The sequence below is a fragment of the Bombus vosnesenskii genome, unplaced genomic scaffold (genome assembly GCF_011952255.1).
Source record: "Bombus vosnesenskii isolate JDL3184/JDL3185 unplaced genomic scaffold, Bvos_JDL3184-5_v1.1 scf7180000013913, whole genome shotgun sequence".
Taxonomy (NCBI): Eukaryota; Metazoa; Arthropoda; class Insecta; order Hymenoptera; family Apidae; genus Bombus; species Bombus vosnesenskii.
The window spans coordinates 1-15,314 of record NW_022883279.1 but is presented as its reverse complement, the minus strand read 5'-3'; the positions used below and the strand labels follow the sequence as shown (position 1 = coordinate 15,314).

At 31.8% G+C, this 15,314-nt stretch overlaps 1 protein-coding gene across 4 annotated transcripts; it reads right to left on the bottom strand.

Moving 5' to 3' along the window:
* Positions 1 to 531: 531 nt before the first annotated feature.
* On the bottom strand, positions 532 to 7,148 carry LOC117239274 (homeobox protein aristaless-like 4). 4 transcript variants are annotated; one of them, XM_033504736.1, is made up of 4 exons: positions 6,889 to 7,147; positions 4,340 to 4,474; positions 2,761 to 3,083; positions 532 to 1,147 (listed from the first exon to the last, which is right to left on the bottom strand). In XM_033504736.1, the coding sequence occupies exons 1-4, from the start codon at positions 6,970 to 6,972 to the stop codon at positions 877 to 879; spliced, it is 813 nt and encodes a 270-aa protein (XP_033360627.1). In that variant the 5' UTR covers positions 6,973 to 7,147; the 3' UTR covers positions 532 to 876. The 4 variants fall into 4 exon arrangements, with proteins under 4 accessions (XP_033360627.1, XP_033360628.1, XP_033360629.1 ...); XM_033504737.1 differs by having other exon boundaries at positions 6,895 to 7,142; XM_033504738.1 differs by lacking the exon at positions 4,340 to 4,474 and having other exon boundaries at positions 6,889 to 7,148.
* Positions 7,149 to 15,314: the final 8,166 nt, after the last annotated feature.

Below are 15,314 nucleotides of genomic sequence, written 5' to 3'. Positions count from 1 at the left end.
GTACCAACGCAGAACAATCTCATAGCACAACGTACTCCACATAAATTTTTATAAACCGGTTATGTTCGTCATTCTTTTTATGAATGCGAATTGAGTTCAGTTTTAACGCATGCGACATAATCGCTTAAATGGTTAATGTATTTTTAGAATGCTTGTTTTATAGAAAAAGGTTTGTTCATTACCATGTGCTTCTAAAACCACATAACTTTTACAAAATCCATTACTTCTCACATATTTTTTAAAAAGAAAGAAACGTTTTGACTATAACAATAAAATAAATAGTAAAATAAATAAATAGTTTTATATAATCAATTATCATTCTTAATAATACATTATATCAATGAATATAATTTAGTAACGACAATAAAGAATACATACACATATTATATGTACATCTCTAGTTATATAGAAAAGAAAATAAATTATATTTTTTTATCTCAATAAAAATATATGAGATAATAAAAATTATGCAACATACAATAAATAATGATTGAGATATTTCGTAATTTTGTAAAATATTGAGCAAGAAGAGAATGTAGAATATATAAGGATTTTTAGTGAGATTACCTAAAATACTGTTTCTAACGAAGCACTTGTAACATTGTCAAGATCGAAAAATAATAATGTTACAAATATAAAGTGAAAGTTATTTATGGAGAAATATTCAATTTTAAACTAACTACTCGAGTACTTTAATATAATTGTAAGTAGCATTTTTATTTGAAATTTTAACGACGTACCTTTAGAACAAAGATTTTTCAACAGCTGATTTGTCCATTGTAGATATTTGATTCTTTCGAGTGAAAAAGTGAAGAAATAATAAGTAAGTCGCGAGTGAGAAACTGAATTATATAAAGCTAACGTAACAAGAAACAATTAATTGTTTTTGTTAGCATTAAGCGTAACGTCCAAAGGTTCGTCGACATTTTGCGATGGACTGAGTTCTTGTTGGGGTAGCTGATGGAATAAAGTAGCGGTTGGTGTGTGTCTGGGTGGACCCTTCACGGTGAGATCCATCTCAGCCTCTTGAGGCCTATCTCTAGCGGTTAAATTGATGTCTCTTTCTACTGGACTGCCGCATATTCTTGGTGGAGAACCACAACCACATTTCATTCTTTCTGGAGACTTTTCACAGGTCAGAGAATATCTGAAATGTAATAGTTGTCCTTTCCATGAGAACGAAATTTTAGGGATAAAAGTGCAAAATACATATTATCACACATATATAAATAATATTAATATGTAAAAAGTCGTAAGCTAGTGCACCTGGTTATAAAAATAAAGTGTCTCCGCATTTACATAAACAGGTATATTGCATAGGTATGTTACAGTTATAATGAACTCAATAATTCAATCAATTCAATATCTGAATGTATGGACATAGATACATCTAATCTCGTAAATTATGTGTACCTACTAGGAATTTTTATACTTGTGCATATTTTTTATATTGTAGATACTAAGTACACACTTCATATCTACTAGCGTTAATTGCTACTATGTACTTATGTATGTATATAGTATTTAGAAGAATATCCCTTATTCTTATTTTCTTGTATTCTTCTTTATCTTGTACATATTTTTACGTAATTTCAATAAATGAAATGTTTCATTTTCTTATGGAACAAAATATCCGTTTCATCGAAGTTAATGAAAATTTTTCTCCAATTTATCATATGTCATAGAAACACTAAGTATATAATTAAAAAATTACGCGTCAATAAATATCGTTTGTTTCTTATTTGTTTCAACTTTACAAATTTAATTAGATTACATTATATTACAATAGATTTGATTATTAGAAAGAAGCGTCAACTTCCTCGTATCGATGAATTTTTAAATATCTAAGATAAAAATTTATATCGCGTGTTAAACTGGAAGCTTGATTAATCGAAATTTTATGTTTGCATTCTAAAGATTATTTTAAAAAACTCAGTACAAGATGACCGATCTTTTTTGTAACTTTTTCAGTATGTAGTAACATGAAATACTTTTATGTAACATTATTAATTACTGTATCCTTTACATAAAGTAGCTATTGTTAGAAAAGTTTAAATAATTCAAAAGCTGAAATAACGTACAATTAATGAATTAAGAACTTTCCTCTTAATCCTTTATTAACTTCGAATTTCGAATAGTACTATTTCTTTATATTATATAAGATCGATGGTTTTGCTACGACAGGCGCGTATGTGTGCGAATTTTTTCATTTGAATCGAAACATAAATGTCAAAAATACGCGAGGATACGGCATATTCACATACTCTGTCGAATATCAGGAAAATTAAATGTAGAAATTAATCAATCAAAAGTCTAATTTAAAACACGCCTATGTATACTTAGATACTAGTTAAAAACGGCATAGCGCAGTTGTAAATTAAAGTTTTAAGAAGGCTATCCATTGATGTAACCGCATTCAGTAGTACATCCATTTCCTAGAAACATTTAAATTTTGGGCTGCAAAAGTTATTTGTAAATTAATATTCTGATGTGAGTTATGATCTTTCATTAAATCTAGAGATATGTGAGGTATTAGGATTAGAACGTATAGCTACTTCCGAAAGGTAGGGAAGAACAGCTAGGAGAGAGAGAGTTTGGGTTTACGCCATGTAATAAATAATACGTTTCGATACTCAACATTTCAACACTGTCCATTGATTTTACGACTGCGTTATATCGTTTTGCGTAAATTCTTGTTCTACTATTTGTACGTTTGAATTAGTAAAAACAGAATGCGATTAAGGAAAGTAATTTTATTACCCGTGAGGAGGTGGAAGAATCCTGTAATCTCTGCAAACGGATAAAGTCGAAGCGTCAGGTATTTTGTCGGCGTTGCTCGCCGTTATAGTTATAGGTGGTCCGTTGGTAGAAGCAGAGGCTGAAGGCGGCGGAGGCGGAGGAGGTGGGGGAGGCGGGGGTGGTGGCGTCGCAGCATCAGGTCGTTCCAAAGATGCTGTAGGTGGCGGCCTTAAAAGAAGGGGTGCTGCACTTCCTAATCCCAAACATCGCATTCTCCATGCATCTTGCAACAATTGTAATCGGGCTTGTTTCCGCCACTTTGCTCGCCGATTCTGAAACCAAACCTAAAATAACAAATAATTCACGTTATTATTTCATAGATAAAATAAGTATTTTCAGCTGAAAAGTAGCTACATACGCATTATGAAGTACCGATAGGAATTTATTTTTGTAAAATGTAGATACTACAGACTTTATGGTTTATAGTAAAAAAAACAGGCGGCAAATAGATTAGTTAAATAATTTAGCAGTATTTATTTTTTTATGATATTTTAGCTGTGTTTAGATGGACGTGTAAAATAATATTGCAGATTTTATTTTACTAATCACGCGTATCGATTATAGAGATAGGTTTTTCAACGTTTTCTTGTCATATTATAAATACAAATTTTAATGCCTATCATTTTAGTCTATTACCAATTTTTCTATCGCTAATCAAATATTTCCTTATTAACTATTTGCTTAAATGTTTCCCACATGGAAATTAACATTAATGCTCCTTACGGAACAAATTATTCGAGTGTAGATCGATGGTTACAAAAAATTATTCTCCACAAAATGTAGATCGATATTCGCTATAAATTGTAACGAAATATTAGCGTCACTTCTGTAATTTGTATAAAACTAAGCACTTTTGTTATTTAGTTACAATAATATAATTTACTTATAAAACATTCTAAAATCATGTACTTGTAAATATCCCCCGCAAAAATGATGATTTTTTCAACTGTATAAAGTATTCTGTTTTATTATATTACCTCTTTGAAGCTCTAAACGCGTAGTGCAGCTTGAGTCCGTCAAATAGCGAAGAATAAAATGGCCGTAGCAAACGAGGTTTTTCAAAGGTTCTGTATCCATCAACAAATTCGAAAGAAATTATAGTAGTTGGGTGAATAGAAAATTTTGACACAGAATTTGAGCTAAATATGGGTAGAATCAAACTGTGGAAAATTATATTTTACAAATAGACTTGAAGACACGTTACATCAATATTCAAGTAGCTTTATAGTTTTCGAATTATTTTTTAAACGTTTTTTCCATTATTCGGATAATTCTAGTAAAACATTTTAGGCGATGTCAATCCCAGATTTAGAAACGATTGGAGAGAGAAATAAAAATCTCTTACATACATTTACATGGTGTCTAAATAAATTGTAATTCGGTTTCGTATAAAGAAGGATTTATGCATAAAGCAACATCTAAAAGGCGATTTTTCTAAAAGTAAAGTACTTTCCTGTTAATTTGATACTAAGAAAAAAAAAAAAACAAAGAAGAATACCTATTTATGGGTTAACAGGGAAAAGTATTTATGTTTATTAACCTGAACACGAGCCTCTGAAAGTGAAATCCTAAGAGCGACTTCTTCTCTTAGGAAAACGTCAGGATAGTGCGTTTTCTGGAACAGCGACTCCAATTCTTGAAGCTGTTGCGGAGTGAAAGTCGTCCGATTGCGTCTCTATTCAGACATGATTAACAATAATTAATGATCGTATAAAAATATTTACTACTACGTTTTATGTCCCTAAACTTATGTCACATAGTTGATCTCATTGTCATAGTACACCTACATGAGTGGCGTTGGAAAATAATAACAATTATTTCTATTGATTTTTCTGTCAAATGAAACAAAAAATAAACAAAAATGAAGAATGGGAAATACTAAAAATATTAAAATATTAAAAATTAATTTAGAGAGATTAATTACAGGGGGACCATGATTATACTAAATTATGTTGAGTTTTATTTCATTTCACTTTCTTATTTCTTTACATCACATTATTTCATTTTACTATTCAGAAAAATACATACTTTATGTAAATATAGGAAAATTTCAATGTTTGATATTAAGTATATACCTATCGTAAGTAGGTACATATATCCTTAGAATCAATCGAATTAATTTCTTTGTTCCGATTGTTCATATTGTTACGTTTTAAAGCAACTGTTTTTTTTTTTTTTAGTTTCACTCGTTTTTCTGTGCTTTTAGATTTCTATATGTATAAATATCAGTAGGTACTTTGGCTGTACCTCCGAAAATCTGTCATCTAAAACCTAACGATATGTTATTCAAATAATGTACGACATCATGAAATTCCAATAAACCTTCATGATATGCATACATACTTTTAATATACAAAGTTTCAAACTGGATAAATATTAGTATATTTTTTGATTCATGTAATATGTTTACACATTGTTGCAACTAATTTCTTTGTTTATCTACTATGGATTAATACATGCATTCATATATTATATATAGGTATATACTATCTATACCTATATTATACATACACACCCACACACACACACACATAACTAATCAATTAAAAGATGAGATAACAACAGGTTTTTTGTACGTTTGGAAGACGGAAGGTAGACAAAATATACATGAAGGCTATAGAACAAAACAATATTTTGAACTGTAGCATAAAATTAATCGACAGGAAAATAAAAATAATAAATGATAAAAGAATAAAAATAATCAATTAATTCTTTTATTTCAGAAATACAGATTACAAGCATTAGCGTACTAGGATAGGTATATACATACATGAATGACGAATATATATATTTTCATTACCTTTTTAAAATTTTCAGTCTTTTTATAACTGTTTATATTATAGAATTTATTACATATAGGTATATAAATTTGAGGTTGATCGTTGTTACGTAATCGCATAATGGTTAAGCTTTTGGCATTTAGAGTATTTTTCATATTTAATGAGAATCTTTTATGGAAGAAATTACATGTATTTTGGGAAGTATATTATTACGTTTTTACGTAACTTGTAACGTTTGACAAAGCTATAGGTATATGAATTAATCAGAAGAGGAGTAGTTCCTTCGTGTTTTTTTCGGTTCATTTTTACATCCCTTGTGCTTGCAGATTAGTGCGTTAGTAGAGAATTTTATATAAATTTTACGCATTGTTTAACTACGATTTTAGGTATAACAATGGTTCATGCATAGATACTCATCTGTTACAAATAAATGAACGTATGTTTATCTCTACTTTTTTGGTTATATATATATATATATATACATATATGTAGGAATAGTTAATAGCCGATAGCTATCGCAGCGAAATACAGCGCAGTTTGATTTTAGTCAGTTGTCAATTATGCACCTGCTTTTATTTAGCGCTGTAATTCTCTTCAGCGATAATAAATCGTTCGTAACGATGGGAAAAACATCTTACAACATTCAGTTAAGTACAAAGTTCATCTTACATATTTGAGCGTAAAAACTTACAATTACCAAAACAAATGTACCAAGTTGGTATAATCTTGTAAAGAAATAAATCGATGATTCATTTATACGGTAAAGCAGAACATAATGGAACATAATCGCAATCAATCGATATTTTACTTACTCGAGTAATACGCAAAAGAATTAAACGGTTCTTTTATAACGACAGAATTTGTTTACATATGGATATGAATCTGACGACAAAATTTTTGTCTTGTACCTACATATGTGTACAATATTTTTCAGTCACTGGTTTCCAATAAATGAAGAAAACCTGCTTCATAACGATTAAGCGATACCTAATTAAAACGAGCTAAACGGCACTTTTGCCGTTAATTGTTATTTTTAATATGTTCCTATCACATATTGTTTTTATAGGAATAAAGCATTGTATCGTTAGGTAATAATAAAAGGTAGAATTATACAAAATATGCATCAGCGAAGATTGTGTACGAAAGAAGGAACACAGCAAAAGCAAATTGCGAGGGAGAAGGGAGAAGAAGGAGATTCGACGGATACTTATCGAACAGGAGTTGGCTGCTTTTAATGATACAAGCACGAATATGTGAAAATATATAAAAAAAAAAGGGAAGGCTAAACAGTAGCAAAAAAGAAACGTACACTGACCTGACGACGTCTTCCAAACATATATTCGGTGAGCAAGTCAGCCTGAGGGCCTAAGGGTGATAAATACGGGCCTGCCATCCTTTTGTAAGTTGTCGGTTGTTTGGCAAAACTAACAAAGGTATAGCTTTGCGTTCTTTTTACCCTGGAATCTCACTGCGAGAGAGTCGCTTTATCGTTCTCGATAGACGACACCGAGAAAACTGAAGTCTCCTTTCGAGAGTTCACCCTCGATCAAGCTCCGAGTTACGTGCAGAACGGGGGTTGGTTTATATCACGGGATTGGTCCACCCGTTCTAGGGGCGGTACCACTTCCATGGAGATAAGTACACACCCCTCTTGTGGAAAATTCACTAAATGGTACCGCGCAGAATTTTTTCTCCAAAGAACGTTGATACCTGAATTTTGATTTTTCAAGATTTTCTCTCGCTTTTTACAATTTGCATTCTCGAAACTCTTCTTCGTTCATGTAGTTTGTTATTCCACTTTGTTCATTAGGTAATTTTCTTGTCCCGTTAGCAATTTTTCTCGTAATAGTCACATCACCTATTTGATATTCATTTTAACGTTTGGTTAAGCTCCGATTTTTTCACCTTTCATTTTGAATCGAGGTTATAACTTATAACTAGAAATTATACCGTCGCTATACGGAACGAGAACGTTATGCTGTTGCTGCAATGAAAATGGAAATAGATGGATGAAAACAAAACGACGGACTGAAACGTTTAACAGAAAATTTCTTTACCCAAATAAACTTTTATTTAGAAGTTGTATTCGAAATACGTACTTGAGCGATTTCAGTAGTTTGGATTACATATTTATTATTACGAATGCGAATGGATTACGTTTCTAATGGAATATAATTAGCGGGTAACGAGTTATATTTTTAATCGTTATAAGTAAAAACTACGAGTACCTATACCTACGTAGATACCGTTTTTATGCGAATAATTTAATGGTACGTCTATAATTTAATGGCCATGCTTATTAGATGGTGTTGGGATGAAGTTTGTAATTTCTAAAATACGGCAAAGTATTCAGAATTCATCGTTAGTATCTACACGTTATAAATTAACTAAAGGTTAAGCACAATTGTAATCGAATTTTGTTTTGAATAGTATTATATTTAGTCGCTATATGCAATCTAACATTGTGATGCGTAGAAATTTTCTTCTTTTAGGTACTTATGCCAACTTGATCGAGCGTTTATTACACGGAAATACCGACAACGAGAATATTATACCTGCTTCGTCTCAAGAAAAATGTGTTCCAGCTAACTTCAATTTTCCCTCATTTGTATTTTATTTCTTCGAGATATCAAACTGAATATACTTATATAGTTGTATAATTTCAAAGTATATACATACTAATTTAAGATAAAACGAGACGAAAAGATATAAGAATTAGGGAAATAGGGAAAACCAAATGGAAATAAAGAAGTAAAAAGTGACCGACCAAAAGTGGGAGAAAGAGAAGAAGACCGCGAAAAAGATGAAGCTGCAAGGGGAGGAAGAGAAAAAAGAGAAGAAGAAGCGTAAGCAGAAGAAGAGGTAGAGGAAGAAGGTGCGCGAGTTTAGTGATAGGAGCCGTAGCGAAATCCAGAAAGTGATGCTCGGTATTCGTATAGCATAGCGCATCAGACAGGCACATACCCCGAAGCCATGTAATTCATTACTAAAGCAATCTCACCCTGCCCTATCTCTGCCCCTCTCCTGAACCCTATCCAGCCCTGCACACCCTCTCCTGACTTCAGCGGTGCGCGCGCGTTATAATATAAAAAAAAGGAAGAACCAGCCGGATGAGGAAGGAGAAGGGCCCGAATAGAATAGCGCCCCTGACGACAAAACAAAATGAAACACAAAGCCGTGTTTTCATAATTAAAAAGATTGCATGCACTGAGTACAGTTCTCTCTTGCTCTCGCTTTTTCTCTCGTTGGCGTTCTATGCTCGCCTCCTGTACGGAGCCTTTCTGTTCGCTACGCTGTATTTCTCTTTTTCCCTTTCCATCTGATTTTCTCTGTGATTGTCCGCCGAGTCTTTCTTTCTGGACGACGCTCTTTCTCTCTCTCTCTCTCTCTCTGTCCCTCCCTCTCTCCCTCTCTTTCACTCTCTTACCCTGACTCCTCTTTTTATATTCTCGCTATTTTAATGATCCAAATACCAGCAAAATGTTTTTATATCAATTTAATTATAGCTGGATTTTATTAATTATTTTGCTTCAACGAACATTCGTTAGGCAAATGCAATACGCGATATAAAATATCGAATCGTCCCAACGTTTTCCTTATTTGGCAAATTATAACGTCGTTTTTGACGAAATGTATAAACGAACAGCACAGTAATACGTATACTCGTTATGCAATATTTATGTGCTTTGTTGTATTATGTTGGTGAAAGAAACTACGGAAATAGAAGAGAGATTGGAGAGAAATTATCAAAACTCGTGCATTTATTATTTTCTCTTTGATCTACTTTTTTGTTTTCTATCTTTTGTAGTTGCGAGAGATATATGGTATATTTGATGGAAATGTAGCGATATATCTATTGCGTACATTGCTTTCGATAGGTATATTTACTTATCGTTTGATTAATCTTCACATATATACATACTTACGTAGGTATATGCACCTATAACAAATCCATATGTATTAAGCGAATCTCTGTAGCTCTACGTATACCAAATAGTGCATTATTTCTTTTTTCCGTGATCTTCGTATACGATATAAAAATGATATGAAATATTTGCTGCGTGTTAGTCAGCTAATATTAAATATTTACAAAAGAGAAGCCACCTCCGATTTTGATAATTTTTTAATATGTTGTCAAAATCACCACCTGAATCGTGTTGCGAAGGTCTTTAATATAATGGGGGTAAATCAAACGCATGGATGGGAGAGGGGCTCTGTTCTACCTTTTCCTACACTCCCGCTTAGTGAAAAATCTAACTTTAGTCAAACTCATTTCTATTTAAATTAAAATTAGATTTAGATTGGCTTAGATTTGTTCGGGCCCACACTTTTATTCCATAGCATTAATCCTATAATACACATGTACTTATGCGATATCAAAGCATAAAATAATAATTTTACAAAACACCGCAGTGTTTTATTTATTTCTGTCGAAGCCATTAGAAATACCATCGATATAGCTCGTAATAAGAGAAGTAAACACGAGCATTCGATTTACTACGTTTACGCTCTATTAGATACAAATGGTGTCCAACAAATTATGTATCTCTGTGTAAACTATTTTTTATAATAAATTTTTAATTTCCAATACTGTAACTTCAGAATATATTAAAAAATTATCGAACTCGGATGTGGCTCTCTTCTTTCAAATGTTTACCGTGTTTTCTTTTGTATTATCAAATAAATACGACCATATCAAAGATCGTATATGTAGTTATTGCAAAGAACAATTGTATTTATCGTTAGGTTATTCTACTACTTTATTCTACCCTATCTATTCTAGTCTACCCTACTGCTCTACTTTTATCGCTCAATGAACGTTATACATTATACGTATTCCTTACCTATGTATGTTTATCTATCCTTCAAGTTGTAAAAGTGCATAATGTGTAGTCATTGAATTGTATGTTTTTCTCTTCAACTTTGGTGCAGAATATAATATATACCTGAACGTAATACCTACTGTGAAAAACCACGTGAATCTGAAACGTCGAGCATTACGAATACATGGAAGAATATCGTATTATGTATTAACAACAGGCGTATGCTTCAGATTGTAACAACACTAGTTTGCAAATATCAGTGTGTAGTGAACATTTTGTCGTCATAAATTAAGCTTTATGCCATAAACTTAATGCTTATGTAGAAATTAACTTGACAAAAATATACTAGTTCGTTTAATCGTTCGAAGAATTTCAACCATACACATGTACAAACAAATGATTACACAAATCATCCTATTTATTTCGCTGCTAATACTCGTTTCTTCTTGAACGATTTCTACAATATATTACTACGAAATGAAACATCTTTGAGAACTTTAAAATCCACTACTATCTCACTATCTAATGGTAAGTATGTGCACAGATAGTTATAATTTATAATGTAATCGACTTACTACTGTGCTTAGCGAGTACTTAGACCTTAAACGATCTTAAAAATTTCTTTCGTTTTATAAGGAAATAATGGATGCACAACATTTTTCGTTTTATATTACTTTATCGAATTACGTATGATCCATTTTATTCTATCAAGATAAAGATCACGACATTCGACAGATTAGGTTTCATGTTTGTGTAAAGATGCGCTGTTGTAAAAGATGTGTCTGTAGAAGAAAGACACTTTTGGACAATCTAATATGTATTATAAGTAGGTAGCCATGTATGCACATATGTATTTCGCTGTGATTTTAAAAAGATATATAGGTAGCCTATAGATACAATTCGATACTTTTACTAATACATTGATTATATTTATTCCCCATTCTTAAGTATAAAATTCTTTTTTCCTATAGTAAAATCGGCTAATCCCAATAGTTATTCTATCGATAATCCCTTACAATTTATAATAAATATCGTGCCCACAATTATGCCAAATTATTTATGTACATATGTACTCACAACATATATATATTATTTAAAAATAATATTTGAGTACGATACATTCAGTAATGTAAGCTAAAAATCGTAGTTTTAAAAAAAAAGTTAGAGATACTAACAAAATTAAAAGTTATTAATAATAGGTATCTATCACGAAAAGATCGAACAAGTTATAACAATTTAATCAATAAAAAGGAATATAACAAATATTAATCGTGACAAATTGTTATTATTAAACTGAATTCTTTCCTCAATTAATGCAAGACGATAAATAAATATTTTGTACTTAGGTACTATAATGTTCTTTTTCAAAATGATAAGTCCTTTCCTCAAGACCATTGTAGAATGAAAATGCGCTTTTTAGTCTGGTTCAATCAGATAATCTAAAGTACAGTAATTTTGCAAAAAGCCAATTTTAACGGGACTTAATATAGACGCGAATTGTATTCCTTTCCTTTATATATATGTCGGAGATGAAAGAACACCGGAGCCTTTGGAATTTTTGATAATCCCGCAGCATTGTAATCTAGAATCTACTATAGCTGTAATTAAACAATTGTAGTTATTCAATCCGATTGTAATTGTTCGCGAGTTGTGATGATGAGCTTGGGCTCGAGGCGACAGCCAGTCGCCGAACGTAGCCGCGGTCACGGGATGAACGCTTTGTCTAACAAAGGTATGGAGTAATTCTATAGCTCCCCTTAAAAAAAATATTTGTGGCGGCACGCGACAGTAATCATTCCAACGGTTTCTGTCCCGTGGCTCACCACACGCAGACCCTATTCTTCGAGCAAGATGATTGCCAGATGTCGATGCGTCTCCGCAGTACATGTTCAGCTAGCCTGAAGGCCCGTCATAAATCTTAGGATTTAGTTGACTAAAGTCCTTCAAACAGACAAACAGTCTTTGTCCCAACTACGGAAAGATAGGGGAAATCTATTTTTTTCAAGAACGATGCTTCCCGCTAGCAACTTTTCCTCAAGGGCGGCTAGCATCCTTTTTTTCTAACCACCGATATGGAGATTGACCAATTACCAGCAACACCTATTTCCCTCACCTTCCGAACGAAGGCTTTCCTCGACGAATCCGAGGATCTCGTGTCCTTAGACACACCCCATATAGTTTTTCCTCTGTGGCATCATCGTGACGGAAAGTCATTCTCTCGTGAGGTCGTATTAGCGAGTTACTTAGCGTCTTTACGCTCGGTGGATATTCCACGTTTTGACAAAGAGTTAGTTTAGTAATACTTGTACCGTAGACAAGCAAGTCGAGTACAACTTGGACTTTGGAAGAAAGCGCATTCTGTTATTCCGTTGATCGCGGATTCGTTATTGAACGTAGAATCATTGTCATTAGCTTCTCGAGTATCTAATTACCACGGTTATTTGTCAAATTCTGTAATAATCGTATTTGCACTAGTCAATACATTCTCTATTGCATAACGACAATGTGTAATTCAAATGAAGATTCGTTTCACGCCAGTATCCTTAATCATAATGTGAAGCCGACATATATATCAAAAGTCAGGACATTGAAGTTCTTTATTGAGTAGAATTACGTTTTAGAAGTTTACGTTTTTGAGTAGAATTCCGTTTACTTTACATTGTATCTTTCATCCCTTCTCTGCAACTATTATACTACGTTATTACTTTGATTTACTTACTTTATATGTGCGAATGTAAATATTTCATGTATAAAATATACCTACTTATCGATCCTAAGTTATTATAATATTTATTGTTATTAAATATAAAAATTATTTCTTTGTTATTACTTGTAAGTACTTATATTCACATATATGTAAGTAAGTGTATATCTGTGTGTACATTGTTATATAAATACGATGCAAATAAGAAATTTTTATACCACTTGCATTTATTTTCAGAAGAAATGATAGATATTATCTAAATAAGACATTTCAAAAATGATTATTTAAAAGATACATTATCTTCTTTAGCAACGTATTATTTTGATATAATTATGCGTTAGTTTCTTCCAGTCATTGTATTATTTATTAAGACTATTATCCTCACGAAGAAAAATAATCATTTTATATAATTTCTTATTCCGCATTTGAATAAATATTTCCTGAAATAATACTTATAAGAAATAATTTATTGTTTATTTCGTAAAATAAAAATTTTCTCACAGTTTCTTCCGCTCACAATTTCAAACGCGTGTTCTTTAAATATTATCGTAATTATAACGATTCCAAGAGCAAATATCGTTATGTTGTAGATAGAATAACTTGATTATGTTGTTTATGACTTAATCGTATGCAAAGTATAAGTGTTATTTAAAGTTCAAATTATTTGTTATTTGAAAGAGTTAACAAAAATGGAAAAGCATTTGAAAATAATTTATTTAACCTTAATATGAAATAAAGTTACACTCTCTATTTCTAAAGTAAAAATAATAAAGTGGTTGGAACTCATTATTTCAGATTGTTATTTTTTATGTTTGTTCCAAATAAAATTTGCCCAATACTATCTATAATCCTATTTCTAAATCGTAACTTACAGGAATAGGTATATTTTATTCATGTGAATTAAAAGTAACAGTTGTAATGAGAATGAAAACAAAAATAATTAAAGAATTAGGATAAAATTTAAGGATAATTATAAAAATTAAGGCAGTCACGTTTAAAGCACGATATTTTTACTTCGTCGATCCTATAATTAATTATTTATTTACATTAAGTACGTGTACTTGCAATTACAATTACGCGTACGCTATACTTGTAAGTATCTACCGATTATTTTTTTTATCGTTAAATTATTTAACGATCAAGGAAATATATAATTTTCCAGTTACTTATTCTCAGTACTATAGGTAAATTATAAATTTATGTTATTACAGTTTATTCAATTCGCATTTGATCTTGTTGAACGGGTGACCTGCAGCTCTTCTCCTCTCCGCCCCTTGTTTTGTCCGATGCCCTTGTCATGACGATTTCCTAAGCCAGACGATTACTCATCATCCCCCGACTAGTGGTACAACAGAACGACTACACTGACGAGGTTATTTTAATCAACGAAACCACGTCCTCCCCTTACCGCCACCGTCCCCAACCCCTTACAACAAGGGTGCACATGAAACCATAGTGCTACCAGGGAGATCAACAGGACGGGCCAGACAACCGGATGTTATCATTTCTACAACATTTCCATTGTATTCCGCATTTCATCCCCCAGAACTTTTTCTTTCTTTCTTTCCTTCCTTCTTTCTTCCTTTCTTTCTTGCATATCCTTTTTTATTCGCTCTTACTTTTCCTGTTATGTTAAACAATTCTATTCTACTAAATATTAATATATCTATCTCGAAATTTGTTCAAAAAATTCTTTACGATTTTAGAGGCTTTAAGATTTATCTTCGATCGATACTTACTACATATGTACATGTTTATCTATAATAGTCGCTTATTCTTTACATAACGCGTATATATTTAAAAAGTAATAATATATCAAGTTAAAAAAATACTAAAATTGAGAAAATTACCTTAATAAATTTGTCTCAGAATTTGAAAATGTTCAAATAGTTAATTTTCGAATTATGTAATCCAAATAGGATATTTCTTTGCGGTCGATTTTAAATAGATAATGTCGATAGTAATCGTTATGTCGCGTGAGATGGTTCGTACCTACGGTCCACAGTCCACGTACCGTCATTCCAAGCCTCGATAAACCTAAGGACCCACCATAAACTTTTTAACTTAATTGTTTTAATACATGGTACTTAAGTTAATCTGTTTATTCTGAAGGATTTACTAATCCTAGAAGTGTTTTCGGTTTATGGCTGGTTCTTAGCAAAGTCCTTAGGTTTATTAGGCGCTCTTAAATATTACAGAGGAAGCAGT

Bases quoted from the DNA above. Each gene is read 5' to 3' on its own strand.
- LOC117239274 (XM_033504736.1), bottom strand. From the start codon at position 6,972: ATGGCAGGCCCGTATTTATCACCCTTAGGCCCTCAGGCTGACTTGCTC. The intron at 4,475-6,888 runs GTACGTTTCTTT...ATGTCTGAATAG, and splicing joins GAAGACGTCGTCAGGTCAGT to AGACGCAATCGGACGACTTT. The intron at 3,084-4,339 runs GTTAATAAACAT...TTGTTATTTTAG, and splicing joins TTTCAGAGGCTCGTGTTCAG to GTTTGGTTTCAGAATCGGCG.